The sequence below is a fragment of the Hipposideros armiger genome, unplaced genomic scaffold (genome assembly GCF_001890085.2).
Source record: "Hipposideros armiger isolate ML-2016 unplaced genomic scaffold, ASM189008v1 scaffold_1422, whole genome shotgun sequence".
NCBI classification, from domain to species: Eukaryota; Metazoa; Chordata; class Mammalia; order Chiroptera; family Hipposideridae; genus Hipposideros; species Hipposideros armiger.
The window spans coordinates 90,633-114,092 of NW_017732772.1; the positions used below are offsets into that span (position 1 = coordinate 90,633).

General features: G+C 38.3%; 1 protein-coding gene across 4 annotated transcripts in view; it reads right to left on the reverse strand.

The window, feature by feature from the left end:
- Positions 1–400: 400 nt before the first annotated feature.
- Positions 401–23,460, reverse strand: part of GUCY1A1 (guanylate cyclase 1 soluble subunit alpha 1) — a 53,660-nt gene continuing 30,600 nt past the window's right edge. For all 4 annotated transcript variants that reach the window (XM_019633864.1, XM_019633863.1, XM_019633865.1 and 1 more), the window contains 7 exons: positions 19,536–19,597; positions 15,731–15,789; positions 13,675–14,384; positions 11,387–11,872; positions 8,205–8,348; positions 2,804–2,958; positions 401–788 (listed from right to left, as the gene is read on the reverse strand). In XM_019633864.1, the coding sequence (XP_019489409.1) occupies positions 587–788; positions 2,804–2,958; positions 8,205–8,348; positions 11,387–11,872; positions 13,675–14,384; positions 15,731–15,789; positions 19,536–19,597 (1,818 nt within the window). In that variant the 3' untranslated portion in view covers positions 401–586. The remainder of the gene's footprint in view (positions 789–2,803; positions 2,959–8,204; positions 8,349–11,386; positions 11,873–13,674; positions 14,385–15,730; positions 15,790–19,535; positions 19,598–23,460) is intronic.

The following is a 23,460-nucleotide window of genomic DNA, read 5'->3' on the forward strand; positions in this document are numbered from 1 at the left end:
TATTTTATATTCAGATTGCATCTAACCCACAATTGCTTTTTTCTTAAAGAAAGAAAAGGAAGAAAGAAAAGTGCAACAGAAACAAAAAACTTAATCTATTTTGTTATATATGCTAAAAATTAAATGAGGTAATAAAAAGCAGAGTTGAAGGGTTCTAAGAGCTAACAGTACTAAAGACAATAATTTCTATTAAAAAGCATTGCTAAGGCAACACTATCACAAACACACTTTAATAACCATGGCATTCCACCAGGACACAAGGTTGCAAGTGACTCCATCACATTGCACAGGTCACTACAAATGCCTGATATATATACAAAGTGCTAAGAAGTGATTGTTATATAACAGATATATCCCCAAAAGTCATGTTTCGAGGTTTCTTTGTTTTTTTTATTTTCACTGAAGAGTTGAAGTATTAAAGTGAATACATTTTGTCATGTTAAGTGGAAGAAAAAATAGATGGTGACTTAGCTCCTGAAATTTTAATACTGCTCTATAGCCATCTGCTTCCTAAAGTGCTTTCAGAGATTCCACACATGTTCGAAGGAGTTAAACCCCAAAGACTAACAATCACATACATATTTTACTAATCTATTCCTGATGCTTTGCCTAAAAAATTGGCATTGCCATCTTCAGCATCTTTCTTTTGGTACCACGGTTTTGAATTTGTTCCTTGTTGATAAGCTTCCAGAAAATAACAGATTCCAGGAATTTCACTGGGGAAGTTTGGTGGAAGTTCCTCCCTTGATCGAGGGGTAAACACAAAACCAGGACAATCTTTGAGTAATCTAAGAAATTAAAATAAAAATATTACCATTAAAATTTAATACTGACATAACTGTCTACTCAAGAGACATAACTAAATAACTATTCTTGAGAATATGAATAAACCATCCATTCTTACTGTGATTGACAGAAAGGTCTTGATGATGTTAACAAACACATTCACCAAAATACAATAAATAATTAATTCACAGCAACAAGAAAATTCTACCAAATCATGTATTTCATTCATATTAGAAAAAATTAATTATAAAATATTTTTACAAAGATATAATCTATATAACAGTGTTATTCACAGTTGTGGGGAAAAAAGAAATAATTGAAAGATTTAATAATAGCAAAAACATAAATACATAAATATAATGTTATAGAATAAGGCTTCCTAATTTGAAAGAGTTAAAACGTTGTTTATTTATCGATTCATTCATTTTGTAGATATTACTGAGAAGTAATCATGGGCAAGAAGTTGTGAAGAAAAAGTTGTTCACGTGTGTGTGTGTGTGTGTGTGTGTGTGTGTGTGTGTGTAAAATGTTAGAATAACTTTTGATCTCTCAATGGAATTTTTATGAATTCTAGGTTGGTAGAACTTAAATGAGATTTATTGTACATGTTGACACTCTGCTTCCCATCTGGTATTTGCAATATTTTTCTTCCTGAAATTCATCTATTTTATTATTTTCCACTAACTACTTGTCCATTATATGAAACTCCTTTTAAATTCCAATCCTACTGATTAAGTGACTGGCTCCTCTTCTCATTTGCTTCCCTAGCTTTCTGTCAAATGCAAACTTAATAAGCATCTCTCCAATCGATGATTCAGGCCATGAAACATGTTGGGTAGTGCTGTGCTCCACACCAACTTCCATATAGAAAATCACTCATCATATCTGCCCAACCAATCATGGCCTTCTACTCGCCAGCCTGTGATGTCATGTCTAAATGAAATAGAATGGTGGTGCTGCATTAGATTCTGATACTGTGACACCCTTCTACGTACTGAAGAAACCAAATGAATAGAAATGTAGGTCTTAGGAATGACAGACCTTGACTAGCATACAAAATGTGAGTATTTTATCAACTATTATTTTATCAGCGCATCAATGAATATGAAGTCTGGAAATGTATTTTCCTCGGGCTTTATTTTTCTATCAGGAGGAATCTAAATGAGAGTTCCACTTCTGCCCTCTTTCTGCCCATTTTCCTTCCTGATAAACAGAAGCAACATATCTTATTGCTCTACTCAGTGCCTTCCTGCCTCTCTTTTTGGGAACCTGCCCGTCTGCAGGAAGTGTATGTTCTCAGATGTTCCTACAAACCCTAAGGGTATAGAGTTCAGCATGTCAGACAGAGAATGCATGGGGGCAAAGAACCTGTAATATTTTATTTCTTTCATAAAACAGGGATCTGCAACAAATACGGCAAAAGTGTTGACATTTGTTAAGTCTTAGTATTGGCTACATAAGTAACACTTTATTTTTTCCTGTATGTTTGAAAAGTTTAAAAATTAATTGTAAAAATGTATAAAACTATAAGGGTTTAATAGATAAAAATGTATAAAACTATAGGTGACTGACAAATTAAAAAATATTTTTTCTGCCCTATATTCCTATTAAATATGGTAATTACAATCATAACCTTTGTTTCATTTGAATTTATTATGTGCCTTGCTCAAGATCACACATTCTGGTAAGCCCTGTATTTGGAATTTGTAAAACATATCTTCTGAATACAAATCCTGTGCCTTTTTAAAGAAACTTCTAGATAAACACAATTAGTGTGTCATGGAGTTAGAAATGGTCATTAAATCATCTTCAAACAAAGAGCCAAGTTTATAAGAAAGACAGGTTGGAAAAATATAACCATTTAGCTGAGAGCTTGATGGTAGTAAGATCCAAAGATAGCAGCAAAAGTCCCAGTGCAGATGTGCACATATGGTGGAAACTTTGCTTTACTTCCTCTTGACCAAATACCATTTTCCCCAATAAAATAATAGATTTCAGGTGGCCAATGCAACAGTACCTGTAAGTTGTTGGACTGACATTGATTTTCCGTGGTACACTGCAGGACTCAAATTTGTTAGCCAAGGTGACATTGTTTCCAAAAAGACAGTAACGGGGCATTTTAACTCCAACAACTCCAGCAAAAACTGATCCAGAATGCAGTCCAATTCGCATCTGAAAGCAAAAAGTGCCACAACGTTCCTGGTCATTGGTAAAACATTTCCCACTTGTCAGTGTTGTTTGAATGCCCTGTCTAAACTGTTTTACCAATCGCTCTCACCACACCACTCCCTCCTTCCTCAAAACCTCCAGCCAACTTCCCTCTCCTCCTCACAGCCAATTAAAAATCACCAGTGCAGCATCAGGCTTCCCTCTTAACGCTTCCCCGTTTATGCACTTGGGTTCATTACACAAAACACTTTTATTTCACCTGTCTTCAATATCTGAGACAAATTTCCACACATGCCTATCACAGTCACCATAGTGACAAGACAAGGTGGCTATGGGCTGTTTATGTGAAGGTACTCTGTCCATCAAGTGAGACAGACAGAACTTCTGGATGACAGGAGTCATTTCCCCAAACACTGTCATAGAGGCGCAAAAGAGCTACTCTCACCATGTAAAGTATGGATTTTTAGGTACAGTAAAACATTGGATTGCGAGTAACTAGGCTTGCGAGCGTTCTGCAAGATGAGCAAACATTTCTATTAGGTTGGTGCAAAAGTAATAGCGATTTTTGCCGCTACTCGTAATGGCAAAAACCGCTATTTGCATCAACCTAATAATACATTTTAACTTGGAAAACAAGCAATGTCTTGCAATATGAGTAGTGTGTTTCTGGAATGAATTATGCTCGCAACCCAAGGTATTACTGTATTTTGCTTTAAAAGAACTTTATGCCAAACATTACTTCATTACTCAAATGATTACAACTGGAGAAAGGAATTGTAATATTTAAGCAAAAGATAACAGAGAAATCAGAAAGTTGTTGCTGACGCCCAAATTATAGTGACTACATACACTTTAGTTTAAAACATCTCGACCCATGGAAAACAAGTGCTGCGCCATGTCTAGATATAAGATGCAGTCTGGAAAGTGCTGTGCTAAAAGTTTAGGAGTTCTGAAAGTTATCAATGATGGAGAGCCATTGAGACAGAATACTTTAAGCTGGGATAGTCTAGAGCTGAATATTTGATTATCATAGAGGATGCACAAAGTCTTAAATCACTGCCAGAAAGCTAAAGTGGGATATTTTAAACGACCATCAGATACCATGTGTATTATTTTCAAGTTCTATATTCAGTTGACCACTTAAAAATAAGTTTTATTAGATATTTGCCTTTTAAACAAAGGCTAAGTACTCAGTAACTTAGAATTTAGAACTCGGTGATTGAGAATTCTGAAGACTCCAGCTCTGCCTTGTTTTATAACTTATTTCCAATATCTGCTAAAGACTTTCCCAAATTATTTGCTTATAAGATGTCAAACCATCAATTCTGCAAAATTTTCAAACAAAAGAATTATATTATGAATCAGGAGTTTGCATTCTAAACCAAACTCTGCTAATAATCGCTAGTCTGACTATCTGTAAGTCTTTTTTCCTCTCTATTTCTTCACCTATAAAATATATTTTTATATATTTATATTATATAAAATATAAAGGATGGACAAAATCCCTTCTTTGTCCCAATTTTACTTTCAGCAGCAAAACTTAGATGTCTATTACATATGGCTTTTTTCTTCTTTAGGAGAATATGGTTTTGCATGTATAACTACTAAACAATATAAATAGACAAGAAAGATGAGCAAAGGCTGTCTCCTGCCTATAAATATAAGCCAGAAGTTTAGCACATTTAGATAGAGAAGTTTTTGCTCTCTTTCAGCCATCTCCTGGTTAAACCAGTTTCTCTCTCTGTACTTAGTTATTCTAGCTTTTTATATGGGAAACTCATCATAGCATTTTTATTTTTCTATTTCATTAACATATTAATGAAATAGATTCATTTAATATGTTTTTCTATTTAGTCAATATATAAATACGTTCTCTGTATAAAAATCCAAAGACTGCAGATAAACCGAATGCCCCCGTGGCTACCTCCATGCTGCCCGCCCTCCCGCCTCCCCTTCTCTACTTCTGAATCTCATTCTCCACTCCACTGCTGTCTTCTCAGGGAACTTTGCAAATTCAGGAACAAGAAACTGACTCAAAGTTTAAGATGCACATCATGAATGCATCTCTTTTCCCAGGGAATAGACTTCCACGTGAAATCATTAAAGACATAGACAGAATCCTGGCTCCTGGCCAAAGTTTAGATGGAAATCTGCTGAAGGAGCCTTCCATTTGGGGACCACTTTTGACATAGCCCTTTTCTCATCATCACAGGCTTCTGGCAATAGGGAAGGAGAGGTACAAGAAGTTCGTTTCCAAGCTCGGTTCCTACGCGTTGACTTTCACTGCTACTTCAGCCCTCTGGTCTCTGTCAGTTTTCTAAGCTTGGGTGGCTGGATGTTAGTGAGGAAATCAGTAGGAATCAGTGAGTAGATGACTTGTACATATGACACACTGGAGAAAAACACAGAGCTTGAAAGGAAAAAAAAAAGGAAATATTTCCTATTCTTTCACTTTGATTTCATTTCATAGGGTAGCAGGGTAAGAGGGAAGGAAAGCCTGGACTTTGAAGCCCGATAGACATGACTCCAAATCCAGATGCCAGGGAGACTTGACTATACTTGTCCATCAGAGAATTGTGGATTCCTATTCCTAATGTTATAAGGATTAAATGAGACACTATCTAAGTCTCAATATCCTCTCTCTGATACACGTTAATGTTTCTCTCTCTAGTAAAATGACTCTTCGACTTCTGTTTCTGTGGTATTTCATGGGTTGCTCCTAAGGCCATCAGGTATTTCCTAGGACTGCAGGTTAGTACAAAGTGTTTAACAACTCCCTTTACAGGCCATTAAAGCTAAATGATTATTACCCAGATAATTATCTTTGAAACTAGCTATAAATAATTCCTCTAACTGCAAAACTCTAAAAATACACTTCTACAAGTAACAAAAATCATGTCACTAATCCCCCTGCAACCATACACTTCTTTTTTTTTTTTTTTAAAGATTTTTATTGGGGAATTGGGGGGATGGGAACAGTGCTGGGGAATTGGGGGGAAGGGGAACAGACAAGTTGCTGTCGTTTTGTTCTTCAGTCTAGTTGTGGAGGACGTTGCTTCACTGGCCCAAGTTGGCACCATCATTGCGCTCTTCCCGGGAGAGGCAGATCCGTCGCCGGCTTCTGGACGGCCGCTCACTGCGGCTGCTGGCCGCTCACGCTGGCTGCTGGCTACAGACGGTAGCCCATGGCAACCCACTGCCACAGGGGCTGCAGCCCACACCGTCGCCGGCGCCGGCGACCCACGGCAGCCCAGCTCCAGGTTGAGCTGTTGTTCAGCATCTTAGCTGTGGAGGGCAGTGTCACTGGCCCTCCTATGTGGGATCCGAACCGGGGCCCTCTGGCATCCCAAGCGAGTTCTTAACCATCGCGCCACTCGGCTGGCCCAACCATACACTTCTTAATTACAAAATACATTGATGTGGAAGTCACAGGTTTTATTTTAAAATTTTACTTTGATGCTGTGAGTCGTCTCACAAAAAAAAGACGAGGGGGGGGGCGGATATCTAATTCTACTCTAAAAAAAGTGCAATTATAGAAATTAAGTCAGGAAAAGTCAGACGCTATGATGCTTTTAAAACACAGTTGGAAATAGTCCACTCTTCGTATTGAGAGGTGGGGCCTAAGTGTCCTCCACTCTGTGCAGACACATGGTTGCTTTGACCAATAGAATAGAATGGAAGTCTCACTGTGTGGCTCCTAAAGCCAGGTCATAAAAGGCCGTGCAGCTTCTACCAATCTTGTTCACTGGGACAGAAGCCACCATGTAAGAAGCGTGACTCCTCTGAGGTTACATCATATGTCGGCACACGGGCAATCAGTCCTAGCTGAGCCCAACCTTTCAGCCGCTCCCAGCAAGGAACCAGGCAGGCATGTGAATGAAGCTCCCATCTTGGAATAGGTCTTCCAGGTCCAAGTGGTACATCCAACTCTTCTGAATGTCCTCTACCGTTGGAGTTTTCCCAGCTGAGGTACTAGATATTGGGAGCAGATGTGAGGCATTCCTGCTATGCCGCATCCAAATTTCTGACACACAGAATCCATGCATAATAAAAGGTTTGTGTTGGTTTTTTTTTATATTTACAGCACTAAATATACAGAAGTGCGTCACATAGCAATATATAAGTGGGTAGACAGTCAACTTAGCAGTTATAAAGGCTGATGGGTATGGTTTCTGTTAACACTTAACAGTCAAGACTAGCAGTAGCTTTTTTTATGGCGTTATAATCATTGCCTAGTGCCTTTTCTCCTAAAACATCATCTAACAATAAAAGAGGATAATTTAGAACTATCTTAAAAAAAGAGAGATAGAACCAAGACTAAACTTCTAATTATACTTCTGTTTTAAGGCTTCTTTTCTTTCTTCTCTGTATATCTTAAAGCATACCAGAGAGGATCTTATATCCTTTCAAAGGCCCATTTTTGAAGGTCATCAATGGAGGCCTGTTCTATAAAACTTAAGTGGCAGATTCACTACAAGTGCCACAAATAATCTGCTCACGTTCTATCTATTAAACCAATGCCTAGCATGCTAATTTTATTTTCTCATCTGCAATAAAACATTATTCTGGGATCTGGCTCATCTAGAAATTGTTGAATTTTATGTGCCCCAGACAATTCTACCATAATATCCTTCCCTGCACATTGGAAAAATAAAAATTACATTTTCCAAACTCACTGGCAGCTTCCATATGCATTGAGGTTTGGTGAATCAGGTACACTGGCATGAGATTTGCAAGCCAGGGTTTCTGCTGTGGCTGCACACTCCTGTTGCTTACGAGTGCAGGCAGAACCGCGGAAGCCTCTGGGTTTTCCAAGGCATGTTTAGCAGAGAGCTCAGTTTCCAGGCACTCATTTTGTGCATGTCATGATGCAGGATTTCCATGTTGCTGATATTATAGTTATGTTCTGTAGCCAATATTAGAGGCAGCAGCTTTCTCAACACAGAAGTTGCCTGACTGTGGCTGAGGTGGTACAGGCTTCTGGAGTTAGCTTCCTGATTGTGGAAAAAGCAGTGGTTCTCAAGCATGGCTTTGGGAGCCATTTTTTGAAAGCTCAACTTATTGCTGGCTTCTTTGGTCCTCTCAATGACTGTGTAAACCATTTAATACCATGTGGTAAATTTCTTCCTGCTTAAATAAATTAGAGATTTTGCTCTCTGAAACCAAACCCCAACTGATACACCATTCTTTGGACAATTAATAAGCATTTATTTACTCTCATTTCCTGGACAATTTTTGATCTACCTTACCTTGATAGGTTCTCCATGGGGAGACATGACTTCATCAGAGAGCTCCATCATCTTCAGGGCCATCAGAGCTATTTGAATAGCGTGGGTATCACTTTCTTTGTGTAATCCCCCAGCCACACAATATGCGTCACCAATGGTCTCCACCTACACATAACAGATTTTCCGTATTACAAATAAAAGTTCAGGAAAAACCACCATGGATAACATAGCAGAAATTAAGAATCATACAGCAGATATCTTGGTGTTATCTGTCTGTGATACTGACTACAAAAAGCTAACAGTTAAGTCCACGAAAAAAAAAATAATGCACCAAATTTTAATAATAGTTGCATTTTTCTTCTCCTCTAAATATTTATTGTAACTTATCAGATCATCTCACTCTTCTTACCCAAAGCTTCCAGTGTGGAGAAATGGAGGTGAGAAGGAGACACAAACTTTCAGTCATTTCCCATTTCACTCGGAATAAATGCTGAAGCCCCCTTGTAACACACCCAAAGCTCTCCTTGGCCTGCCTCTCTGCTAATCCCCGCCTTTATTTCCTCGACCCCTCCCCTGCTCACTTTGACCTAAAGCCACTGGCCTCCTGCTTCCCTTCAAACATACCAGGTATTCTCCCACTTGCTAGTCCATTGCCTGGAATCAGCTTCCTGCAGATAGCCTTGCCCCTCATTTTGTTCAGCCTCTGCTGAAACATCACCTTACGAGAAAGGTCTATCCCAACCACCCTCTACAAAATAGTAATCACCCCCATCCTCTGCCCTTCTCCCCTTAACCTGCTTTATACTCCTTCCAGAATATTATACCACCTGGAATACTATAAATTTACTTATCTGTTGATTGTCCTTCTTTCCCCCAGTAGAACATAGCTCTCTGAGTTTGTCTATTTTATTAACTCCTGTATCAGCAGTGCCCAGTATATTCACCAATGAATGGGCCAGGCAGCAATGCCTAACATCAGGCATTTCCTCGGTAATGGATACATAAGAAGTGCTTAACATAAAGGCTAAGATGTCACAGTCGCCCAATAAATGTGACTACTTAGAAGCGGTACTCTCACCCCAACTTGGAGTTAGGCACCTATTCTCTGTGCTATTGTAGCACCTTGTACAGACTTGAGTCAAATGGGGCCTTCATCATGTCACGAGGAAATCTAGCATTTGTGACTGCCACCCCTCCACTCCCCTCCCACGTGAACTCTTCTCACAGGGATCATGCCCACCCATGCTGGCAACTGCTGGATGAGCAGTAGGTATTTGCTAAAACAATGGATAGATAAATTACTGACACAAACAGATGACCAAAAGATTGAAAGACAGAAAATGAAATTAAATAAAGTCCTTGTATACTCAGGTCCTGGAATAAGTAAGCTTGACTATTTCTTAGAAGCCGTGACACCTATAGGCCAGCCTATGATTATACATTCTGTATATCTTAAATTTATTTTATGGTTAAGACCCTTCTTTATTGATTTACATCTATCTCCGGTGTTTTCATGCAAAATCAGAAGTGAAGAGAAGGTGAAAATAAGGATTGGTAAAGAAGGTGATTTACTAGCTCGCACGGCAGCTGAGTTCATCGGGGGACTCTGTGGCTGCCATCTTTGTAGTAAGGAGGCTAGATTCTGAACACTTGATGGGAATAAGCAATTTGAAATTTGTAGAAGAGGACTACCAATTCTGCTATCGATCACAGCAGTAGGCAAAGAGAGCAAGGCTTCCTTCTCACAATTCTGAGACAGGAGACATTCTTAGATAGAAACTGTCTACAAATAAATACAGTAGATTCCACAAGAGGCCATCAGGCTTAACCTAACTGAAGCCAATTATTTTATCTGTAATTATACATGAGCCTATTTTTGTCCCAAGGGATCATAGTTCTGTCTGGAATTTCCTGTTAGAAATTTTTAAAAGGTTTTGTTTTGTTTTGCTTTTTCATTTCTAACATCTACATTGGAAAAAAAAACAGGGGCTTATGTAGTCCCACAAATAATTTTTGTTTCTTCCTCAATCATTTATCTATTCTGTGCTGGGTTAAGCTTGGAAATGCCAGATTGTTATGTGGCCAATTAAGAGATAATTCAAGCCACACAAACGAGAAGCATGTTTTATTCTTAATGGTGGTATCTAAAACAATGCAAAATACTTAAAATCAGTAAAAAATATGTCTTACATCTAAAGAATCAGAACATGAAATCTATTCACTAGTACTTTTATTGATAATAGTTACTGTTTCTTTTTTTTTAATAACTTATTTTGAGTTAGGGACAATCACTGTGCATTTCCAGTGGCTAGAAAGATGCCTGGTACATCACAGGAACTCAAAAAATCCTGTTGTCTGATGCATAACAGATATTATTTACCATAATATTTATAACAATCTGGTTCATAAAGATTATGAGACATATTGTATGTTATTCATGCATACAAATTCTCTGGGTGCATAATATTTTCCCTGTTTCAGAAATGAGACAGGTTAACTTTCTCAGTTTATTAAGCAAGTCAGGTAGAGATAAGATTTGAAGAAAGATCTCTCTTATTCAGGCCTCTCTGCTCTCGGCCTCTCCATAATAATGCCCTCTGTAAATAATTTAGATTTCTGTTAATTGGCCATGAAAATTGTCATGTTAACTCTCTATTGAACTAATGTATTGAAATACAATTTGAATAATCCGGTTTCTTTACTTTTATGGACCCAAAACAAAGGATAAGTTTTCCTTGTACAGCCACACTTTGAATGATCTCATGCTTAATAACTCAATTCAGTTTCCACAGTCAAGAGTCAAGTTCATTGGCTCTATTTTTTTGTTTTTTGTTTTTTGTTTTTAGTTTCAAGTGTACAAAACAACATAGTGATCACTGACATTTAAACTTTAACTTATCATGCGTCCTATACTCATCCTCTACCCAGTGAATCATCCCACCATTCTATGCCTAGTCTTTGAGAAAGCAATGTGTCAGTCCTTTCACGGAATAATCCTCTCTGTTTCTGAGCAGATTCATAGCTCTTTCTGGCTGGAGAACACCCATGTGACTGATGCACAGTGCCTGCTCTCAGGATGTGGCTCTCAGGATGGCCCTGACGAGGAAAGCCTTTCATTTGCATCGTAACTCAGGTCCTAGCTGCAGTGCTGTTTCTCAGGGGCTTTTGCCTGGAAAATGGGCATCGCCCTGCTCCACCCTTACCTTATAGACATCCAGCTCGCCGCACTGCTGGTCAAAGCGTGTGTAGAGCGCATTGAGCATGGTGATGACCTGCAGCGGGGAGCACTGGGAGCAGATGGCAGTGAACCCAACAATGTCTGAGAAAAGCATGGTGACATTACTGAACTTCTTCGCTTGTACGACTTGCCCTTGCCACAGCTGCTGTGCAACCTCGCAGGGAAATATAGAGCAAAGAAGGTCCACTGTTTTCTTCTTCTCTTCCTCCAGGGCTTGGTGGGCTTGCTCAAGGGTGGCCTTCAGTTTGCCCAGCCTCTTCTTCAGGCCATCTTGCGCTCTGGCCTGTTCTCCTATCAAGACCACATCCCTCAGTGCATTGTGAATCGGAATGTCTGAGAGGTAGAGCCCTCGTCCTGTAAAATCTTCTAACCTGTCCACACAGGGTGACCCCAGGAACAAGATCGCACTGGATTCAATGATGTAGATCATTTGGCCTTTAAGGTCCATAACCTGTGAAACAAAGGACAGCCGATTGTTATGGTTTATTCAAGTTTCCAACACCTTCTTGAGACAAAACAGAGGAAGTAGATACACTAATAATCCCTTTGTATTTAAACTTGATTTTTTTGCTACCTGCTGACAAAGAATGATATGCTTTCTCTAAGCTGGAACAATAGTTCCAACTCACTATGAGTTCCAAAATGCATGCAGCTATTTGAAAAATACATTGGAGTATACTCTACACATAAATTTCAATGAGCTGTGCAAAAAGTTCTTGCTTGAAGGCTTTTCTCACTAAGTGTCATGAGGATGCTTTTGTTACTACATCCTTTTGATATTAACAGCCAGCAGGAAGAGTGTACCAAGGAGTCTGGAGAGGGGTGAGGCTTTAGGTGATCATGTTGCATCACAAGATTTACTTGAATGAGTGCGGACAGACATGCATATATGTGTTCACTGCAGCAAAGGTTCAGAAGCAGCCTCCATGTCCCTCAACAGCAGACAGTTACATAGAGGACAACCTTACAATGGGATACTACACAGCCCTTGAAAGTGCAATAGACCTATATCTAATGACATGGAATATATCTAAAATATATATCGTGTATTAATAAAAATGAAGTTATAAATAGTATTTTTTTTTGTTTCAACAAAAATGTGTATAATTAGGGCCGGCCGAGTGGCGCGATGGTTAAGAACTGGCTTGGGATGCCAGAGGGCCCCGGTTTGGATCCCACATATGAGGGCCAGTGACACTGCCCTCCACAGCTAAGATGCTGAACAACAGCTCAACCTGGAGCTGGGCTGCCGTGAGTCGCCAGCGACGGTGTAGGCTGCAGCCCCTGTGGCAGTGGGTTGCCATGGGCTACCATCTGTAGCCAGCAGCCAGCGTGAGCGGCCAGCAGCCAGCATGAGCGGCCATCTAGATGCCGGCGACTGATCTGCCTCACCTGGGAAGAGCGCAATGATAGTGCCAGCTTGGGCCAGTGAAGCAACGTCCTCCACAACTAGACTGAAGAACAAAAACGACAGCAACTTGTCTGTTCCCCTGTCCCCAATTCTCCAGCACTGTTCCCATCCCCCCAGTTCCCCAATAAAAATCTTTAAAAAAAAGTGTATAATTAATGTTTTTTATTTTTTTTAGCTGAAATGGACATCTTTAAATATTACCCTTTTTAAAAAACATTTAGCTCTATATTTTTTACGATAAAAAGTAATAAAACTGTTTTCATTTTGGGGAACAAACAGTGCTTCTGCTGGGGGTATGTATGTCTAAAAGTTATACACATCATAAGCTTCTCTGTTGTTTTGCTTGTACTATCAACTGTGATGTAGCAAACTTTCTTTCCTAAGACTAAATAATTACCAAAGTTCTCTATCATGAGATGACAGAAACCTTTCCCTCCACATTCTCTAACAGTTAAACAAGTTACTGATTTTTTCCATGTCTATTAAATACTGATTTAAAAATCCACTTAAGTCCTATAAGGAACAAGTGGTTGTTGTTTATTATAGAACAATACCTCTTATATTCCAAATTAAGTCAGCTATTCCATGATGATTGAAAAAAGATAAACTACTTTCAGTAAATATTTGTGAAGAAATGGGTCAAGTAAGCAAGCAAATAAATTCAGAAAGGATCTTGGTTTAAATTTATTCCAACCTTAAAAGTACTTTAGAATTTTTTTGAACATACATGTTTTATCAAAACCCTTGAAGTGATCTGTATCTTTTTTTTGTTGTTGTTTCTCGTCCCTAAATACAAAATAATTTATTTCATATTCAAAATACTGTTATGTTGCTGCACTTACCCTTGAAGATTTCTTCACAGAATTGTCCCATCTCCTCACACGAACCACAAATTGCATATTCAACATAGTCATGATTCCGCTAAACGTTTGGCTGATTTTTGGCGTCAGAATCTCAAAATACTCTTCAAAATTAGGCTTTCCTTGAAAGTCTCTCCTGTTCATCAGTCTCCTGATGCCATTGCCGAATTGCAGAATTGTCATCTCTTTGTCAAACATGAAATGGAATGGAAACGTCTTACAGAAGAGAGAAGCGGGAATGACCAGCGAGGACTGGGGTTTGCCTGGGGACAGGGATGGTTTGGTGCTTTTGACATGAACGGAGTATAACAAATAGGGCTGATTAACAAACTCGCTGCCATCGTTACAGAAGCAGGAAGGCACTAATGACACCTCCACTTCGGTTTCGTACAAGATGTGAGCAGCTGCCTTAATGACGCCGGGAAGAATCAGGGACGTGACCCTCTTCGGGAAGAAATAGTAAACGTTTAAGAAATCATGGTCTTTATCCAGGCAGAGAATGGAGGCGTCTTCGAGCCTGCCCTTCTTTTCTGCTTCTTGGCAGTGGCTGCTCTGTTTCAGAAGGGTGCTGAAGCTGTTTAAAAAATCTTTGAGGGTTCCTCCAACCACGCCCAGGATGTGTTCATCTTCCTCATAACACATTTTAAAAAGCTCTTCACCTAGAGATTCTTTGATGATCTCCACAGGAATGCCTGAAAGCATATAATACATTTTCTGCCATATCAAATATCTCATCTTGGTAGAGCTACTATTTTTAACATTGTTTTATTTGATTATTCATTTTCCTTTATATATGGTAATAAGAATTCCAACCCAAATTAACCACCTACATTCAAATTATCTACATAGATTTGTTACTAAAATTCTGGAAACTCTGACTAAAAATCCCAAATCAGTTAGTTAAAATAGAATGATCAATTGAGTATAACATACGGCTTTTTTATCTCCCTTAAACTTAACTATGAAAGAGCAATGGGAATTATAGGATCATGTCCATTGCAAAGAAAGCTCTCCCACTTTGTTAGCAATAAAACCCGTACATCTTGATGAAGGGGTACTGTCCCCCTCCCTGGCAGGGCCTCCAGGAGTATAAGCTTCAGATACCGGAATTAATTTGAAATCACTGGTCGTGAAACTCAATTTTTTTCATTTTTCTTTACAGTTGATACAAAACAGTTTTTGTTGTATTTTTCTGAGTAAAATACCATTCTTGTTGTTTAATGTTACTTGAATGAATATGTGTTTGGAATATATTATTTATTATATTTTCTACAACTTCTTCCCTATCCACCTTTCTTCTTTAAACTCTGTGTATTACATTTTTCTCATCTGTAACTTAGGAAAAACAATACTGCCCTCTTCGTAGCACTGTTGTGATGTGTGGGTGATGATGTTGATGATAGTGCCTGGCTTCTAGGCAGGGTTCAATATAAGTTAGCCATCATCACCACTATTATTATTGTTGTTGTTATTATTATTATTAAATTCTTAATATCTTGAACTTTTAGAAAAATTTAGCCTATTGGTCCATGTACTCAAACTTTGCAAAGATCAGTATGACAAATTTACTCATTTACTTGTCTCCCTAAACTAATTAATATGAGAACATTGTGAACTCTTTTTCCCATGATTATTTCCAACATTTAAAAAAATCATTTATTTTACTTTGTTGACTAGGATTTTTTATTCATAAATGAGGAATACTTAGTTAACTTCAAGACCAAGCATGTAAATGTCTATGATTCAGTTTCCCATGCAGTCTTATTTACTTCTCAGCAAATAAATATTATAAGAAGAGAAAATGTTTTAGGTCAAACAAAAATATATAGTATGAAAAAGAGTTAGTCGCTATACTAACACAATATATAACATTGAACACTTCACAATGGAAGTCACCAAAAAATAAATGCAAATATTTTAGGAGAAAATATTAGTTTTGCAGGTAAGTATTTTCTACTAATAGAAAATATCAGTTTACAGGTAAAATATTAGTTGTGTAAGTATTTCCTAATAGCATATACTTAAACAATTCTATTACCTGCTGCAAGAGCTTGGTCTGCAATTATTTTTTCAAAGTCTTCTCTTTCCACAGGTTTTCTGAAATTATTTCAATATTTAAATTATGAACTGACAAATGAATGCCACCACTTCAGATTATAACATACAGAAATGACAGAGAATGATTTAAATTACCTTTTCTGTTACGGTAACTCTTGGCTGTCAAGTTTACTGGAAAGGAGCAGTGACATGCACGACCCAAAACAACAACACTAGAAAACTCCCAAATACACCTGATAAGGAGTGTTTCATCATTTTTTATGATGTGTACTTACCTTTTAACTATACATAGGCTATATTATAGAGGTCTGCACTGGCAGGGAACCAGGAGTGTGAAATGGCCTAGAGAGAGATGATAATAAAGCAGCCAGGCTTTTCTGATAACCCAACCAAGAAGAAACACCTACATTCTGATGGATTTCACTTTTAGCTATCACTATATTTTTTTTCCTAAAGCAAATACATTGTAAGCATATCCTGCTTTTGAGTTTTAGGTTCTAGATACTTAACACTCAGGCATCATTAAACTTTTATCCTTGATCTTGTATAAAAATGAGTAACTAAAGAAATCTATTCTTTATTCAATTACTGTACTGGTTTCTATAGCATAGAAGTTTATAATGTAATAGCATACATTTTAATTGATAGAAAGCTCTGGTAATTTCAACTGGACAACTTGTTGATTCATGTCTGCCTAATTGTTTTTTGATGATTTCTTACAGCGATGACTTGATTATGAGCAAATTTTCCAAATTGTAGAAGCATATTAAAAGACACCCAAGGTCTGTTAGTGGTTTAGTTTACCATTAGACAAGCCAAGTTCACAAACAGGCATAAACCCAAAATTTTAAACAGATTTTAATAAAACATGATACATGCAGAGGAGTTTCAAAAGGAAATATTTTCAAGGAAGAAAATTGCTCAGTCTACTACTTTATCACATAAGGGTATATTGTTTATAATTATTTAAAATATTCAGTGGGAATATTTTCTTATCTAAATTGGTTGGGGATCACTATACAGTAATATCTAGTTTGACTCTAGAGATCCCCAAACCCCTTGAAATATATATATATATATATATATATATATATATATATATATAAATTTATTAAGGCGACATTAGTTAATAATAACATATAAGTTTCAGGTGTATGTCCTTATAATACAACACCTGTGTACTATGTCGTGGGGTCACCACCCAAAGTCTAGTCTCTATCCATCACCAAACCCCTTGATATATATTATTTTATATGAATAAGTCCTTAGATTTGCTTTTTTTCATTTAAGCAATTTCTGTTTCTTGCTAAAGAATGAGAGCAAATCTGCTCAGAGAACTACAATTCTGCCAACTCCCAGCACCCGGGATATGAGATGTGAGCAGAGCTTAGTGAGTCCAAATGATACACAGTGCAATTCAAAGTAAGTTCCTTATCTGTCTCTTCAAAATAAAAAAAGGAAGTGTGGGTGGGCCGAGTGGTGCATTGGTTAGGAGTTGGCTTGGGACGCCAGCTCTGAGCAGCAGAGCCCTGGTTTGGATCCCACATCAGGGCCAGTGACACTGCACCCTCTATAGCTAAGATGGTGAACAACAGCTTGACCTGGAGCTGGGCTGCCATGAGTCACCGGCGATGGCGTAGGCTGCAGTGGGGCTGGTCGGCAGCTGGCGTGCGCTTTTGTGAGCTGCCGTGAGCGGCCGCCCAATGGCCAGTGAGTGACTGCCTCACCCGGGAAGGGCGCAATGATAATACCAACATGGGCCAGTGAAGCGACATCCTCCACAACTAGACTGAAGAACAAAACGACAGCAACTTGTCTGTTCCCCTTCCCCAATTCCCCAATGCTGTTCCCCCCATTCCCCAATAAAATCTTTTAAAAAAAGGAAATGTAAGCTTCTTTGTGCACCAGTAAACGTCTATGCATTGTACACACACACCAGCCATGAGTTAATACATATGATGAACAAAAGGGCCCAGAAAAAGAAACAAAGCAAAAACTCAATGTGCAACCGACCTAGAGAAGTATCAGAATGGCTGTACTAAAACTTAAGGACAGTTCAATATATTATTTTTGTTTGTTTTTGCTTTTCAAGTCACATAAGATCACAAGCAGTCTAAAAAGGAGTTAAGGTGTGTTCAGCAGCTGGCAAAATAAGAGCAATAGAAATGGCAGCTGCCTTGCCACAAAGAAGATGGGGGAAAAATAAACGAACCCAGAAACAAAGAACATACACAAGAACAGAAAAAGCAAAGCAGAGAGAAGCCATTTGGCATATCAGCAGGCACTCTTATGAGAAAAATGGGCTCTCATCTTATTTCAATAACTGACTCTTACGATTAGGACAATTTAAAAGTATGATCAGTTCTTTAAGAAACCAGGGAAGTGGTAAAAGATTTTTTAAGATTTCCAAATAAAATCTTTTTTCTTTTTTTTTAGTTTTGAGATTTTTAGAAGAGATACACTGCTGGGAACCCAACCTAACAGAATGCCTGCCTCTAGTTTAGGAATATTTCAGAACACAAAGCCCTGAGAATAAATTTTGAGCCAACTGGCTGCCAAGGACTTAAGCAGACAGACACAGTAGCACGGCTGCAATGACGTGTGGGTATCTTATCGGTGTGACTGAGAATTAAGGTCAGAGGAGCTCTGGAATGCTTTTCATATCACCCGTGTAAACAAAGCTTCTGTCAGACACATGGATTCACACTCTCTCCTCTGGGCCCCGTCTGTGACCCCCTCTTGGCAGCCTGCTGCCTGCAGCCTGGGACAAGTTTGACAGCAAGGAAAATGAAGCACAGATAATCCACAGAATGGATTATTCACTCATGGGTAGTAAAGAGATGAATGAATTTATAAAATAGTCCTGACAATTGCACTGGTTTGCAAAATGTCAATGTTGAATTCTGCACGTTTGAACTATTTATTCTATCATTTACAGATGAAATAATCCTTGAGATTTCAAGGAATCAAAAACAAGGTCAAATCGAGTTATTCACCAGCAGTAACTACGCCAACATATATTTGAAAAACTAACTCTATAAATCAGATTTTTTTTTAAAAAAGTACCTTATATATTAAGCCTCTACAGAAAGCTTTCTTAAAGAAAATTTCAAAGACAGAGTACAAGAAAAAGTATACATGGAACTGATAGTCAGCCAGTGCACACCAGTATAACCACACTAGCTGTGAAAATACTGAAAGACGCCCCTAAGGATTAATACATGGCTGCTGCCCCAAGCTCCCCATTCACCCACCTTGATCCTTCTTCCATCTCACCTCCTGTTACAACAGCTAAAAGTTTAACCTGGGCGGGAGAGAGACAATAGCAAGGAAGAGGTATCACTGGGACCCTGCTCCAGCCTTTTAGCATACCCTTCAGGCAAGGAGTCTGTACTGATTGTCTGGGATCCATGCCTTACCTGTTAAATATTTTAGAAATTACCCTTTAGTAGGAAAGAGGCCTATGGGAGTTTGTTAACGCAGCAGTACATGGCAACATGGTTAAAATCATGGGCTTTGAAAAGTCAGGTTGGAAACTTAGTTTGCCTTTTCCTAAACCCCTATGAACTCCTCAACATTTTATATAAACTCGAGCTTAGTGATATGCAAAATATATACAATAAATGCACTTACTTTCAGATTCATGGCAGCTAAAACACTTAGTCCAGTTTCTGGCATACCATAATGATTCCAAATACATTCATACTTTCAGTAAGTGTTGGTTATTAGTAGTAGTATCAGAGATGATAACAGGAAGTTCACACAATTAAAGCGGTTTAATTTACCTGCTTTCTTTTATTTTGTGTTTTGCCAGTGTTCTCTGAAGTGCAAGATTCAGCTGCTCGAACTGAAAATTGAAAAGAAAAGTTTTAAACATTCCCTTCACTGAAATTTACTTGAAGCTATATTTTAAATGTTCATCCTGAAAGTTTCTTGGGAAGAAGCAGATACATCTATACTTGAATGAATAATAAGTGTCATGAATTTACACTTTGGAAAGTGAGATTGATTGTTCCATGGGTTTTTCCAAACCTGAGAAGAAACCATGAGCTCAGATTCATTTGAGTTTAGATGTGGGCTATGGCCCACAGGTTTTGCCCTTGGCTGGTGCTCTCTGACAGCCACAGAACAAGGTCAAGTTGAGTTGGAACCCAAACAGAAGACTCCAGTTTGGTAACATCAGGTCTTCCATGAATGAATCCTGGGCATCACTTCCTCCGGGTCAGGAAATCCCCCTGGATGCGCTGCCAGTACTCCAATTTCAGCATGGCTCCTTGAGCCAAGCAACTCCTGATTCTTTTCACAAACCCAGCACATCAGTGACTCTCAGCCTTACCTACAAATTCATATTAGTGCTTCAGGCATCACTTATGTCTCCTGGTCAAGAAAACTCTGGAGATCATCTGTTTTTCCCCTTTCTTTTATCCTTTAAATCCAATCTGTTACCAAGATCAGTTGATCATTAATTTGAAACAAATCTTGGATTTGCCCTAACTTGTACTAATTTCTTTTCTTGGAACTGAAATTCTTTACCAAATACTTACAGTTTTACTCTCTTTCACTAGTTTCTGAGGATTTCATGAATTTTCCTGTACCGCAAGATAGTTGTATATAATATAAGCCTCCATACTTTTAAATACTTGTTGACTATCTATTAATCTTCCTTAATAGGTTGAGGTCTCTAACTAGTTAATAAGGGAATGTAGGGCATTGGTAAAAAGTGATGCCAATTTTTTGGCATTCCATATAAAAATCGTATGCATCTACACGTGTATATATAACCATTGACTCTTTCTGTAGATTACCCAGAGGAAAGTGAAAATTTTTCTGGCTATGTTCCAAGCTGAGAAATTCCTTTCTCCTTAACAACTATTTATATCTCTCTTAGAGTTTCCACTGGTCGAATGAGGCAGTAGAGTTCAGCAAAATAGACCAATCTTCTATTTTAATGAAATAAGGTCTGAAAAGAACTTTCTGCTTTAATGTACATTATAGAGCTTAGAAAAGAGAACTGAAATTTACTGAAAGAAAATGCAAGGGCCAAAAAGAAATAAAAGAAAACTTAAGTTTACTATGTAGAACAACTTCTCTGTTCTGATAAGGAGAGGCAAGATACGTCTGTCTCAGGATGAAAGAAACATTGGCAGGAGATTTCTGTAGTGGGCAGACTCTAAGCAAGGTCCTGGGGACCTGTGTGGTGGCAAAGGGCAGGATGCCTGGCAGATGGGGAACATATTTGGGAAGGAAGATATAGGCATGTTTCTCAGCAGTCTTATGTAAAGAAAAGAGGAATGTTTAGTTGGAGCCTGTAAATGAGATGAATCAGCCAGGGTGCTGGAAAAGCTTCAATTTCTCAAGGGTGTTTTTGCTTCATAGAAAGTTACTCTGCCATTACTGACAGCTGCATATTCAGGTGGATTAAAACCCATGAAACCACGGGTTGCTGTGAGTTCTTTCTTCCTGCAAAACATACCCATATGGGCCAAAGGGTCATCAATAAAATGAGTGTCATTGCCTTTGTGCATGAGCTCTCACTTTGCCTTCCTGCATTTGTCACCTGCCATTATTATTATTATTATCATTATCATTATTATCATTATTATTATCATCATCTCCTCCACTAGAGTGGAAACTCCAAAAGGGAAGGGAACACCTGTTTTGTTCACCACTAAATATCCAGCACCTAGAACAGTTCACAGCCATAGGGGATGCTCAATACATATGGCTGGAATTAATGAGTGAGTGAGTGACACTCCCTGTCAGAGGTCCAGTCTTGAAAGCTTAATGTATAAAATGACATCAGTGAAGTGACAGAGCCAGGTAAGAGTTGTTACTCTTTGAGCTTGTTTACAAATACATTTAGCTTGTTTCCGATTTAAAATAATTTGAATTAGATATGTTTATATACCAATTGCTGCTCTGACCAAGAACTTTTGATGGGCAAGGAGAAAAGAAAAGCCCTCTAGTTCTGCCACCAAAGGACTGTTTCCTCCTCCTCCCAAGTGCTAGTAGAGACATCAGTCTCTTGCTTCCCACCTCTGATTAAACCCTCAGGTGCACTCTTTACCCTTTTCAATCAAGGTCCTTCTCAGCCTGTCATGTCCTTCACACTGTCCCCATGAACTTCTTTTTCTGGAGCTTTCCACATAATGTAAATGCTGTCATGGGAAGAGGGGAAGAGAAATGGTACCTCTTCCCAAGACTAGGGCTGGTGGGACACATGTGTTCCTAACTTTCCATTTGGACTCAGAACTTGTTTTTCTAAAGAAAAAAAGGGCTGAAGTTTTAGCAAAGCTTTAGTGGCATATTCTGGTGATATTACATGTTAACAGACTTTTGTATCTACTGTTATATATCATTGATCCTCTGGAAAATTGTTATCAGGTCAAAAAAAAATCAAACCCCATAAGTTTTCCAGGCAACACATTTATTGGTAAAGGCTACTGGTGCACAGAGGTGCCTGCCTTGGCTCTGTAGCTCCTGGGATATATCCGGAACCTAGACCCTGGGATGACACAAGTTCACAATAAAGCAATGGCAGGACTCAATGTTAAGTGAGGCTTGTCCTACAAGGCCAACCTCAGGGCCTCGTGACATACAATTAGGACTGCTCTAGGAAGGTCAGATACTCTACGTCCCGACAAGTCCATATATTGATTTTTAGTTTAGCAGGGTGAATTAGGGTTAAATCCAACATTTTCTTTAAAATAAGTTTCCCAGAATCCAACACACATAAGTATTGTGTAGTAATCTCCTGTAGATGTTTAGGGCCTAGCACTCAAACTCCCTTTCATTTGGGAAAGCCTCCATTTGTGTTTTGGAAAAATGGGCTCTGCTTATATCCATAATCCTTAGATCCTGAAGTGTTGTGGATCATGGAATTTCTGATTCACAGAGGGGGCGCCTGTCCCCAAAAGTAAATAAACTTGCTCCCAAGTTTGTTTCTCTTTACTTAACAATTATCTTTTGACTTGATAAAGGATAGATACGTATTTATTGTTAAAACAACTACGTTTTTCACAAATACACTATATATTAATACTTTAGGTAAAACCACTATTTGATGCAATATTACTATGAACACTGAATGGAACTTCATTGGTATGGTTTAACTATTTCAGTTGATTTTCAACTTTTTTATAGTTTTAATGACTTTCTAGACCAAAGATATTTCAATTCATAAGGATAAATTATAATTCTGCTTCTTTTGTTCTTCTTGCAAACTAATATGTTGGAACGCATTTAGAGAATTCATGATTCTCCTCAGATCCTCTTAGTCTCATGAGTTCTTTGACTTGGGGTAATATCCTTTATTTAAGCATATTTGATTCAATTGATTCAATTCAGTAAGTGGGTTCTGATGTGCTACAGCTGTGGCTAATACTATATAGCAAGCTCCTAAAGACACTATGCCTGGACAGCCTACAGAATTATCAGGGAGCAATAGCCATGAAAAAAATGTGCAAACAATATTATAATGAATAATGGATTATGAATGAAATGCTGAGACCTTTGCATTTCTCCAGTTGTCTCTTTTACTTAAAGCAAGTGGCCTAACTTTATATGCCTCGATTTCTTCAATGGAAATTAAAAGTTTGCATTAGGTGATCAACAAGACCGTTTAAGCCCAACTATTCCACAACTCTGGAATGATACCTCCTACTTTAAATTTGCTAAGGATAATTAATTTTAATACTTGCCCCCCATAAA